The 13,605-nt window shown below is 39.0% G+C and overlaps 1 protein-coding gene across 4 annotated transcripts in view; it reads right to left on the reverse strand.

The window, feature by feature from the left end:
• PPP1R12A (protein phosphatase 1 regulatory subunit 12A) overlaps positions 1-13,605 on the reverse strand; it is a 139,974-nt gene that overhangs the window by 9,488 nt on the left and 116,881 nt on the right. For all 4 annotated transcript variants that reach the window (XM_060191360.1, XM_060191362.1, XM_060191361.1 and 1 more), the window contains 7 exons: positions 13,203-13,403; positions 12,772-12,940; positions 10,293-10,414; positions 8,518-8,583; positions 7,207-7,223; positions 6,008-6,143; positions 2,441-2,545 (listed from right to left, as the gene is read on the reverse strand). In XM_060191360.1, the coding sequence (XP_060047343.1) occupies positions 2,441-2,545; positions 6,008-6,143; positions 7,207-7,223; positions 8,518-8,583; positions 10,293-10,414; positions 12,772-12,940; positions 13,203-13,403 (816 nt within the window). The remainder of the gene's footprint in view (positions 1-2,440; positions 2,546-6,007; positions 6,144-7,206; positions 7,224-8,517; positions 8,584-10,292; positions 10,415-12,771; positions 12,941-13,202; positions 13,404-13,605) is intronic.

Here is a 13,605-nt window from a genome sequence, read left to right on the forward strand (position 1 = left end):
TTCTTCCTTTCCTCTATTTCTCTCTGTCCTATCCAACAATGATGACACCAATAATTATAACAAGGGCAATAAAAGGGATTAAGTAAATAAATAAATAAATTTTTAAAAAATGATGGTTGCCACAGACCACTGTCTCTCTAGGGCTCATACCCACTGTAGTATCTAAGGCATTCTATCTTAAATTAATTGCATCAATCACAAATTAGTTTTTCTTCTTCTTGTGAGTTCAGATATTTCATTTCATCTTCCTATACTATGTGACCAACTCCAAGTTGATAAAACTCTGAGAATGAGACAAAGAAAATGATTCCCTTAGTATCACAGGTTAAGCACAATTTCACTGTTTAATATGGTAAATAAAATTTGTCCTTAAATTTATTTCTCTTTTGCCGTCTTTCCAGCATCTACGTCTGTTATAACCTCAAGAAATGTGACTAAATTAGCTTTTGATCCCCTCCCCTTTCTTTCCCCCCTCACTACCTCTTTCTTTTCTTTTCTTCCTCCTTCCTTCCTTCCCTCAGTTTTTCTTTCCACTACTCTGCTGAATTCTGGCTTCTGGTGGTTCTGGGGTTTGACTCTGGAGCCTTTGGTGCCACAGGTATGAAAGTCTTTCTGCATAAACATGCTACCTCTCCAGTCTTGATTCTTATTTTACAAATTCTTCTGCCTGGTAAGGTATTTAAAACTTAAAAGATCTAATCATTCTAAGTAGTCTTTTTTTCCTCTATTATTTAAAACAGTTTTGTACATACTATTTTTAAAAAAGTATGTTATGTTCCAGCTGCTTCCTGTTAAAAATTAAAACCAGAATTCTAGTGGGGGTTGTACTGTTATATGGGAAACTGGGAACTGGAGAATGTACAAACTATTGTATTTACTGTTGAATATAAAAAATTAATTCCCCCAATAAAGAAATAAAAAAAAATTAAAGCCAGAATTCCTAGTATCAGACTGTTTCAGATAACGGTTTTTAATTTTTTTTTTAAGGGAGTTGGGTGGTAGCACAGCAGGTTAAGTGTACGTGGCACGTGTAAGGATCTGGTTCCAGCCCCTGGCTTCCTATCTGCAAGGGAGTCGCTTCACAGGTGGTGAAGCAGGTCTGCAGTGTCTGTCTTTCTTTCCCCCTCTGTCTTCCCCTCCTCTCTCCATTTCTCTCTGTCCTAAGTAACAATGATGACATCAATAATAACAACAACAATAAAAAACAAGGGCAACAAAATGGAAAATAAATATAGAAAAAAATTTAAAAAACTGTATTTTAATTGACAGAAATATAAAACCAGGGCTAGTAGCTATTTGAGGCTCTGTAAGTAAGTTCTAAATATGCTTGAAGGACTGAAACATGTTTAAGAGACACTGAAAAGTACTTGGAGTAATTAAGCAATAGCTAGAACAACATCACTTATAACTTAAAATAATGGATGGAAAAATATAGTTTTTTTTTTTTTTAAACCACAGCACTGCTCAGCTTTGTTTGTGGTGGAACGGGGGATTGAACTTAGGACTTTGGAACCTCAGGTATGAGTCTCTTTGCAGAACCATTAAGCTATCTACCCAAAAATATAAGTATTAATTGTGGATATTCTTCATATAGGAATATTTTAAAAGCAATGTTATAATTCATGTTAATTTCTAATAGGAAAATATGAACTCCAGCTAATATTTTTGGCAAATATTCTAGGCAAAACTGTCAAATCCACAGCTAGTACAGCTGGTGAATTGATACTTGATAAAACAAAACTCAGAAACCAGTTTTCTGAGTAAACTGGCCTATTTCCTTCCTTTTGAAATGACACAGGGAGAAAGGTGACTGAGACATTGACAACACACACACACACACACACACACACACACACACACTCTCTCTCTCTCTCTCTCTCTCTCTCTCTCTCTCTCTCTCTCACACTTGCTCTGTCCCCATAGCACCTACACAGGGAGAAAGGTGACTGGGCTAAGACATTGAAAACACACACACACACACTCTCTCTCTCCCTCTCTCTCCCTCTCTCTCTCTCTCTGACACTTGCTCTGTCCCCATAGCACCTACACAGGGAGAAAGGTGACTGGGCTAAGACATTGAAAAACACACACACACACACTCTCTCTCTCTCTCTCTCTCTTTCTCTCTCTCTGACACTTGCTCTGTCTCCATAGCACCTCCATGTGGTGCTGGGGCACTGCAGGCCCACTACCTAAGTGAGAGCTATGTCTTTGGTTTCCTGATGTGAGTAGAAGGCGATATTACTTCTATACTTTTGAATTTACCTTTTTGAAAAAAGTAAAACACAGTGAACAATGCTATCCTGAAGCTTTACTAACAAGCTGCTATTAGTAGTAAAATTTATGCTTAGATGAACCATTAAGGAACACTGCATTGCAGACTATATGGTACTGTAAGTTAGAACAGAGTAGCAGAGAGGAAAAAAAAAAAGGTACAAACCTGGGTGGCTTTTTCCAACTGCAATTTAAGATCTGTCAGTTCCATGTTTGTGTCATGCAGCTGAACTTTTAGCTTTTCATTTTCAGCTAGGATTTTTTCATAAAGCTATAAAAATTGGGGTAGAAAAATAAATTACCTTGGATTATCCTCAAATTTTTAACATTTCCCATCATTACAATATTAAAAACAGATTATTCAACATACGAGCAATTAAAAACGCAAAGATATTTTATTGCTTTGTGGCTGCAAGGCAGCATTTTTTGGTTATGCAGTTATATCTGTCCCATATAAGACTTTAAACATTTCAGTACTTAAGATTTATGACTCTGGGAGTCGGGTGGTAGAGCAGCGGGTTAAGCGCACGTGGCGCAAAGCACAAGGACCGGTGTAAGGATCCTGGTTCGAGCCCCCGGCTCCCCACCTGCAGGGGAGTTGCTTCACAGGTGGTGAAGCAGGTCTGCAGGTGTCTTTCTTTCCCCGTCTTCCCCATCTCTCGATTTCTCTCTGTCCTATCCAACAACGACGACATCAACAATAGTAACTACAACTACAAAACAACAATGGCAACAAAAGGGAAAATAAATATAAAAAAAAAAGATTTATGACTTCACTGAACAAATGTGGCTTTTTGGCTTCCATTAAATTAACACTTTATTATCAACATGATAAAAGATCATCTATTGGGCTGGGAGACAGCATTATATTTATGTAAAAGACTCTCACGCCTTTGGATCAACAATGGTAGAGAATGTTCATCCTCCGAAGGGAGGATGGACAACATACTCTATGCTACACCTGAGGAAGATGGGTCCATACTGGGGCAACTTGGAATGTTCCTACTCATGACCACAAAATGTGAGCTCAGATCTACAGGGATGCAGAGGTTACATAGGCTCCTAAGCTGAATATGGGCCCCAGATGACATCAAATCGATGGGGTTTACAGTCAACAATATTTATACCCCTTTCCCATATTAGGGAGCTACTCTCTTCCCTGATCCAGCTTTCTGGTCCTTTTTCTAGCCATGACATCTTCTTCCCAGACAATAACTTGGATCCACCTGCATATCAAGTTTCAGGCTCAGGGGAAAAAAGAAAACAAAAACAACAATTAAAAAAACCCTAGTATAGGCACAGGCCCTTTGGAATTTAACTAAAATATACCTACTAGCTATCTACAAAATAGAAGACCCCAAACTCTTCATCTGCATTATTCCAGCCTTTAGGTTCATGATTGGTCGACAATTTGTTTGGCTTTGTATGTTAACTCTCTTTTTAGCCACCGGGTTCCAGATGCTAGCAGGATGTGACTAGACTTCCCTGGACAGACAAACCCACCAATGTGTCCTGGAGATCCACTTCCTCAGAGCCCTTCCCCATTAGGGAAAGAGAGAGACAGGCTGGGAGTATGGATCAACCTGTCAATGCCCATGTTCAGTGGGGAAGCAATTACAGAAGCCAGACCTTCCACCTTCTGCATCCCACAATGACCTTGGGTCCATACTCCCAGAGGGTTAAAGAATAGGAAAGCTATCAGGGGAGGGGATGAGATGCAGAATTCTGGTGGTGGGAGTTGTGTGGAGTTGTACCACTCTTATTCTATGGTGTAGTCAATGTTTCCTTTTTATAAATAAAAAATTAAAAAAAGAAAAAAGACTCTCATGCTTGAGGCTCTAAGGTACGAGACTCAAGTCCTAGTACCACCATAAGTCAGAGCTGAAAAGTGCTTTGGTCTCTCCCTCTCTTTCACAAATAAAATACTTAAAAAAAAAAAAAAAAAAAAAAGGAAAGGAAAAAAGAAAGAAAGAAATCCTTAACTGCAAGAGAGACATGGTATGGCCTACGTACTCAGTAGCTACAGTTAGTATGAAGGTTCCACTGGGATCTGTGAGCTTTCTGCGGATCTATTACTCCCCTGCAGTTTCTCAGCTGCTCAGATGAATACTCACCTACAGTAATACGTCATTTTTATTAGTATTAGAAAAAGAAAGTGGATTTTTTTTTGAACTCCTGAATATCTCTACTCTTTTTCCCTAATCTCTGCTACCAACACAGACAGATGCCTCTTTGATATCTCTTAAGGTGTGCTCCTGACCTCCTTCTAATCTATTTTATTTGTAGTAGGAAAAACCAAGTTTTCAAAATGGGAATTTCATTATTTTTAAGTGGTAATCAGTGTCTTAATTCTCACACATTAAAAATCCTTGAATAGACGAGCTCCCCAACTTTCTCAGCTAGGAGGACATCCTCAAGACAGGATCAGGCCATGCACAGTCGGGTCCCAACCCACACTTGTTACTGCCCTTTCACACGCTCCTTCTGCTTTGTTAGGTCTCACTGAGCATTCTTTTTTTTACTTGAACACATCATCTTCCCAGCAGCTTGCAGGCGCATGTGCTTTCCATTCCTCCTCACTCTGACCGGCTCATTACTAATGGAGGGACTGCTTCGTAAGCCTACTCCCAGGTCCTGCCAGGACCTTCTTTAGAAAATGGTTTCTTCACCTCATGACAGCTGCCTTAATTTCTAAAACACACATTCTCTAGTGTGACAGGGTCTGCTCTCTGACTCCCTGGAGGAAGTCAGCAAGAGCAGGGACGCCAGCTCCATCTGCACTGCTGTTGGGAAGGACAGCAGAAACCTGTTCCGCACGGTCCAGCATGCAATTCTTTACTCAGTGAGTGACCGAACCTTATGGGGAGTGACACCCCCCCTTTCTAGTCTTGCTAATTTGGCTTGTGAGAAAGTGGACAGTTGGAATGATTGTCACCTATCTAGGGACTTGAGAGCAGTGACAGATCCCATACTGCTGATTGGCCCAGACTTATCCCTTAGATATTTCCAGCTTTAATGCTCAACTGTACTTGAACTGCCTCAAGATTCTGTTACACAGAAAAAACAAAACAAACAAACAAAAACACCTATTTTCTCTAAAGAAAAGATATATTCTTTGTTAAGTTGCTTTATATCATTAACAAATATATAAGGGAGTCAGGCGATAGCGTAGTGGGTTAAGTGCAGGTGGCACAAAGTGTAAGGACTGGTGTAAGGATCCTGGTTTGAGCCCCCGCCTCCCCACCTGCAGGGGAGTCGCTTCACAGGTGGTGAAGCAGGTCTGCAGGTGTCTATCTTTCTCTCCCCCTGTCTTCCCCTCCTCTCTCCATTTCTTTCTTGTCTTATTCAACAATGAACAACATCAACAACAACAATAATAACTGCAACAATAAAACAACAAGGGTAACAAAAGGTGATAAACTATATAAAAAAAGACTACTTAAAATATATATATATATATATATATAAAACTGTGTTTGTTTGTGTGCAAGCCCTCTTTCACCCCGTCCCCCTGCTGCTCCATTTCAGCTTAATCACATCTGGACTGAGACACTTAACAACTCCTTAGAAACAAACAAGACTCTAGCTACATACACTGTACCTAACCATTCACTGGCAAAAACTGAAGATTAGGGGGAGTTCTGTCAAGGTGTTGACCTCACATTTCCTTCTAGGAATAACACCCCACACGTAAGGTAAGGCTCCGTGACGCACAGCTGTGAATGCCAAATACCTTTTTAAAGTCAGTCGACACGTCCTTCTCTAGTCTGCTGCTGTAAGGCTTTCTCTCCTCTAAGTAACTGTATGATCCTGAGCGGCCCAGCGAGGAATCAGACCGCTCACCAGTCGAAGTGGAACTGGTTTCATATCTTCAAAAGACAAATTAGAAGTCAAAATATCTACATACTGCTTTCATAGCGTGCATCAACATGCCTCTTGAGATTAATTTCATACTCCAAGTTAACATCTTACTTCATCTAACTTCTATAATAGAATATAATAAAAGGAGAAAAAGAGAATAGAAAAAATGGGAATTATGTATTTCTTTGGTTGAGTCAGGGCCTTATGCATGTGAGATTCACTTTTCTGGGTTGCATTTTTTCCTTTAGAGGCAGAGAGGAGGAGAAATACCACAACACCAGAGCTTCCTCTGTTGCCAAAGTACCTCCCTTGTGGTACAGGGGTCTGAACCTGGAGCTACGTGGCAAGGAATGTGCTCTCTCCGGTGAGCTCTGTCTTCACCTTGGAACTTATTTTTAACACTATTATTTTTCTTTTTGTCAGGAAGGGTTTCAATATTTTGATACATAGGAATAAAAAAAAAGATGTTATGCCATGCTCAGTTATATGATTTAAAACTTAACATACATTATTTTTAACACACCAACAGCTCTGGAATTAGAGAATGGCTTTTACAAGTTAATTAACTGGTCGGCATATTATGATTTAATTGGTCATACTTTTATAAGTGGTCTATCACGTGTGCTCTGGTATTAGTAATATTTTAATTTGACAAGCTATGGTCTATCCAAATTGCCCTACGGAAGACAACACAATTTTTAAAGTAAAAACAATTCTCTCATTGTCTGTTTCTGACTTCAGGCTACCTTTTACTGATAAATACTACTGCTTTCAATTCAATAGAAACATAAAGTATGTAGAAATGTGTTCATTCTTTTACAAAGGTTCGGTTAATAGTGAGCAAGAGAAGTAGAAAGTTAGATTCAAAGGTAACCTGGAGACTCAGCTGTCAATCCAGAATAGCATCTTGTGATTTTTCAGGGATACAGACTATCCTGAGTAGCTAAATGAAAGATCATACTCTAATGTTACTGGTGAAGTAACACAGGAAAAGCTGTTATAATTTTAAAGACAGAAAAGCCAGCTATGTGAAAATGGCCAGCAAACACACAATCAAACAAAAAAACATACCTAGAAATGGAATCCGTCTAGAAAGGAAGAGAAAAACAAACATGAACATGCTAATTTCTCCTATCTCATGAAATACACTAGAAACTTTACTGACAGAACAATTTAGCACATTAGACATGTGCTCACACTATTAAGGAAATAAGGTATTTTATTATGTCTTGATGCAATGCTGCTCTTAGAAGGAAGTTTTAGAACAGAATGACTGCAGATTGGTACAGAGACGATACTGCCCGCTGGCTCAATTCTACAAATTCCACACCATGTAGTAGAGCTGAGGAGAGGCGAGGTGACAAAACGGTCTTTGAGGAAACACACAGAAGAACTTTGCTGCTCAAACTTGTTCACAGAGAGTAAGAGTTGGTGATACATACTCTCAAAACAGAATATAGTTCATTTATTGTTGGGAACAGAGTTCTCATCCACTGAAGAAGATGCTGTGGAGTGGATGGTGAGATCGCTCACCCGGAAGGGAGTCTGTCTGCACTGTCTGTCAGTTTCCAGCACAGTCCCCACCACACTGGAGAGATTCAGTACTGTGGTTCCTCCGCACCACTGGAAACCAGAGCTAAGCCGTGCTTTGGTGGTTCAAAACAAAACAAAACAGAACAAAACAGACCCCGAGGATTCAGAGGTGAGGAAGGCCCAGTGAGAAGGAACTTGCATCTTTAGATAGCAAAGCTAAAGTCTTAAGTCAGTCACTCAAGCTTGCCTTGTTTTGTTTTCTAAATCAATGCTGAGGCGGGGGGGGGGGGGAGAAAGTTTTTTCAGTAGAATTTTTGGAAGATCAGTTGTGATAATGAATATAAAAGTCCATTAAAGACATAAGATTTTTAAACAAAGTTACAAAGATACCACTGTGTTCTCAAGAACACAACCCTGACATTTATAAAACTAGAATCTGAGTCTGATACGACATCCATTTCTTCTTTCTTCTGAGTAGCTTTTAGATACTTCTGTTCTGGCAAGACACTACCCTTATTTTTGTTGTTCACTCTTTTCAATTTCAAAGATTAATTTAGATAAAATAAACTACACCCACTCAATAGTATACAGTTTGACGAGTTTTGACAGCTGTGTAGACTCATAATGCCAATACCCCAGTCAAGATCCAGACTATTACCACTGCCTCTAAAACGTTCTTTTTGCCTCAGTCTAGTCCTGCTAGCCTTCACTTCAGAAAGTCACTGATAATCTACTTTCAGTGTAGTATATACAGTCTTTCATGAGTAAAATTAGCATTTATCCATAACACAAGCAATCCTTTAAGAAGTACAAACATTTCTAAATATATAAAAAAGCAAAACCTCTTACCTGAGTTTCTTTCTTATTGGATCCTTCTTCTGTATCTGACTGCTGTTCTTGTTCATTTTCATCACTCTAAAATAGATCATCGGTTTTAGACAAGAAGTCATCAATTTCAAACTTCTGGCTATTTAGACACTTTAGGGTGGCTCTAATTATTTTTTAAAAAGAGAGAAAACAAACAAAACCAACAACATAATCTTCCAGGACATGAATTAAAGGGAAAATCAATTTTTTATTTGAGAATTTTCTATCTTGTGTAGAGGAAATCTGCTTGGTGGTGACAGACTGACAATTTAGTTTACGAAGAGATAAATTCAAGTTAGGGATAAAGAGGTTGGAGACTTTGTATGAAGAAGAAGAAAGCCCACTTTATAGTGCAGACACATTCATGTGCTTGCTTCCACAGGAAATATAAATATTGCTTAGTTTTTCAGCTGAAACAAGGCAGTAAAAGTGAGAAATTCACTGTCCTATGCAAGGAAAGCTGGATTCTGTAAACTTGTCCACAATTTATGTAACTGTTTTATTGCATTAAGATGGTTTGTCTGGGTAAAGATAGACAGCATAATGGTGATGCAAAGGGACTTTCTAGCCTGAGGCTGCAAAATCCCAGGTTTACTTCCCTGCACCAGCATAAACCAGAGCTGAGCAGTGCTCTGGTAGAAAGCCACAGAGAGAATGAGAATCAAGGTCTCAGTGAGGCACAAAGCCTAGAATACAGGATTACAGGGACATTACATTAGGTGGCTTTCACCATCTCAACGAATCTTAAAGGGTTAACATTTGTATTCAAGCACCGGACTCAGGCTCACTATAAAAACACGACAGGCATGAAAACTGGAATGACCTATTTTCATACTGAAATCGATTTGCAGCTATGTGACTTAGGGAAAGTTTATTGAAACATTTCTTGAGACACAGCTACCTCATCTATAAGGTACAAATAAGGTACAAACAGAATGGTTCTAAGAATTAGAGAGAATCTTTGTATAAGCTATCATTTTGGTACCTGCCAAAAATAACATGTGAAGCGACTGGCACTTGTAGTATTTATTTACTGACATGTCAAGTTTATACCATGAACCTACTATTTGAAAAGTATTGCAGTTTTGTGGGAGAAATACAGGAACTGAAAATTTAAAAATGAGAAATGTCCCACAGTACTGAAAAAGTAATAGTATGAGTATAAAATAGTTTTAAAACAAATTTGCCTGATCTGGGGGGGTAAGCATTGACCTGCCAACGTCCATGTCCAACGGAGAAGCAATTAAGGAAGCCAGATCTTCCACCTTCTGCACCCCACAAAGAATTTTGGTCCATACTCCCAGTTGGGGAAGAAATGTTAGGGGGAAGAGTTAGTCACTAAACAATCAAAACATGTTGATCACACAAGGTCATAATCATCACTCTTCCTAACGTGAGGATACTCTTGCTTGTAAGTATTATTAAAAAGCAAAGTTGTTAACTTCTGATTATTAACTTGATTCAAAGAACCTGAAGAATATGAGTCTGAGGCATATAAAATTATTAGTATATACTTGGGAAATATTAGACATACTATTAAATAGTTATGTTTATTTTGGATAGACACGGAAATTGAGAGGGGAGAGGGAGATAGAGAGGCATCTGCAGCCTTATTTCACCACTCATCAAGTTTCCCTCCAGCAGGTGGAACCAGGAGCTTGAACCTGGGTCCTTGTGCACTGTAGTGTGTGCGCTCAACCAGGTTGAGCGCCACTGCTCAGCCTCCAGATAGTTATAATATTTTAATGAGCTCTTACATCTTGTGTCCAGAATGAAACTCCTGTAGATCTTCTTTTCTCTCTTGGCCTCCGTCGTTCTCTGACTGATTTTGACTGGGATTTGTCTTCTCCTTCTTTTTCCTCTTCTTTCTTCTCCCCCTCTGTCAAGGAATACAGTGAATGGACAGATTTTAAAATAAGTTAGACAAATCTAAGCCAACATCTTATGTGAAGTCCTCTAAAATTCCCTACTCAAGCACATGTGTATCTTCCAGTGATCCTATGACACTTAGTTTAAACATCGTATCTTCATTCAATATCTTCTTCAGGGTCAAAACATGAACTAATTTAACGCTTTCACTTCCCTAGTACTTGAAACAAAACATTTTCTCTGAAGGCACACTTGCTAATATGTGTTAAATAGAAAACAACTAAGTTCTTTGAAGCTGGGGTTCAAGTAATTATTAGGGAGACAGATACCACATGCAAAGTTAGCATTTAAATTAAAAGAAAAAAAATCTTAATGGCAGATGAGCTGGTAAGCACCAGCCAGATTTGTTAAGTGTATGCTTCTGCTAATCCCAGTTTTCATTCAGCAGTACAACACATATAGCAGTATTCATTTTACTTATTTATACACAACAGCTGAGAAAACCCTTTGTCCTGGAAGGAATATCTAAGCTATTAAAATCAAATCCGTATAAAAAACGAACATAGCAGGGCCAAGTGGTGGCGTACCTGGTTGAGTGCACAGGCTACAATGTACAAGCCCCCAGCCCCCACCTGCAGGGGAAAGCTTCACAAGTAGTGAAGCAGGGCTGTAGGTGTCTCTCTATCTTCCCACTCCCCTCTTGATCTGTCTCTACCCAGAGATAAAACTATTCAGATAAAGAAACCATTTAAAAACAGTTTAAGAAAGTAAAAAATGAAAATAGCTTTAGCATCACACATGAAGGGCCTTTGAATACACTTCCATATATATGGAAAAAAAAGTAATATTAGAAATTGTTTTTTAAAAGACTTCTGTGCCATTAGCAAAGAGTGACACCAAAATAAAACCTAAAAAGTACTGAGAATCATTATTAATATTTTTACTTTTCCAGACAGACAGAGAGGTCACAGCACCTAGGTCTCCTTCCGTATGATGGAGGCTGGATTTGAACCTGAGCCACATGTGGTAAAGCAGCGCACTAGCAAGGTGAGCAGTTTTATCAGCAGGAGGAGTTTTTAAAAAATGGTCTTTGAAGGAGTCGGGCGGTAGCGCAGTGGGTTAAGCACACATGGCACAAAGCACAAGGACTGGCGGAAGGATCCCGGGTCGAGCCCCTGGCTCCCCACCTGCAGGGGAGTCGCTTCACAGGCGGTGAAGCAGGTCTGCAGGTGTCTGTCTTTCTCTCCCCCTCTGTCTTCCTTTCCTCTCTCTATTTCTCTCTGTCCTATCTAACAACGACGACATCAATAACAACAATACCTACAACAACAATAAAAAAAAACAAGGGCAACAAGAAAAGGGAAATAAATTAAAAAAAAAAGTGGCTGTATCATTAAAAAAAAAAAAAAGTCTTTGAAACTGGCTTAAAGCAGAAATCTCTAACTCCAATGCCTAGCCATAATGGCTGGGAAATCCAGGCTACACAAATGGGTGACAAACACCAGGAGAGCGTTCTGAGAGGGCACGGGGAGAGGGAGCTACTCCCTGGCTCCAGTCAGTGGTCGAAATGTGGACATTCAGAGCAAGCAAAGCTTACACATTCACACAGAAGGAAGATACTCGAACTTTGGTGCAAGTATCCATAGGCCTCGACATTTGCTCGACATCTTAAAATGTGACCATATTTAAAACCACATTCAGTGGTTAATGAGAACTGAAACAGCTCAATGACCAAACTAGAGAAACTGAACATTCTGATGCTTGCCCCTAGAATGAATGATATTGCGGTGCCGACGACTTTGGGGTTTTGCTTTGAAGATGTAAATATCTATGACTAGGAGACATTTTATGCTCACCTGATTTACAGAGAGAGCACATCAGAATTTAAGTAGGAAGCTCATAGATAAGAAATGATAACAGTATCAGTATGTTCAGGTTTAGATGAAAAATCTATTTCTCAATAAAATGGCACAATTCATATTAGCAAAGAAATTATATTAAGTTATTATGGCTTAAAATAATCACACACACACACACACACATTTCTGAAAGACAAGTCCAACATAATCAGCAAGAAATAAAACCACTGTGGGAGCTGTGTGGAATTGTACCCGTTACTTTACAATCTCGTTAACCATTACTAAATCACTGACAGCACTGGAAATTGCACTTAGAAAGAGTCACCTACCAAATCTACACTGTACTGTCTCAGGTGGTGAACACACAGATCTTGTAAAATTTTAAGGCATAAAGATACATGTACCAATGCCAGACCATGTAATTTGAATTTTTATTTTCTACTTTCCTATTGGGAGTGTCAACTATAACAAGGGACATTTGAAGAAAGCAATGAAAGTCTGGTCTTACCTCGTTCATTTTCTTTTGTTAAGCCTCTGGAGTAGCCAGAAGTTATCCCTATGAGACTGTTTGGTCTGCTTAGCTGACTCGATGTGTAGAGAGAGCTGCTCATGGTGGAAAGCGAAGAGGATGGAGTGGTCACACTGGAAGTCGACACTGGCCTGTAACGCTGGCAGGTCTGAAACATAAAGCCCACCTGAATCAGTAAATGCAGTAAAAACACACACGTATGGGACACTTCAAGTTGCTTCTGAGGGAAGATTCTCTTCTGACTCCATGTCAACATAATTCAGATTTCCAGCTAAACGTTCTTTTACGTACTCTGTATATGGCTTGCAGACATATATTCCATCAAATTAAATTAAATTTAATATGCCACTTCATGACATGACATTAAAAGACAAATTCCATCTGATGTAGCACTATCATTCGTATACTACCTCATCATACGTTCTGGAGTATTTCTGTTTTAATTCATCTTCTCTAGATAATTCTGACTCCTTCTTTTCTTCCTGCTTCTCTTTATCCTGCTTTTCTTTTTCCTCTTTTTCTTTTTCTTCATTTTCTGGTTCTCTGGTTCTGATAGAACGACTTCGTCCTATTGTTTTTTCCGCTTCCTGAAGATCAGTTAATGTCACTCCCTGTATTCAAAAATGATCAATCTAATTATGAGGTACACAGAAACTCACTTTAAAGAAGCATTTAATAATCAGATACATATGACTGTGCTAGGGATTAAATGTACATGTTTGAAGTTGATTTGCAGAGTGAAAAAAATTTTTTTCACTCTATGGAGCATCATCAAGAGTAAGCACAATGATAGGTGCTAAGAAAGTTTTAAAA

Source organism: Erinaceus europaeus, chromosome 5 (genome assembly GCF_950295315.1).
Source record: "Erinaceus europaeus chromosome 5, mEriEur2.1, whole genome shotgun sequence".
NCBI lineage: Eukaryota > Metazoa > Chordata > Mammalia > Eulipotyphla > Erinaceidae > Erinaceus > Erinaceus europaeus.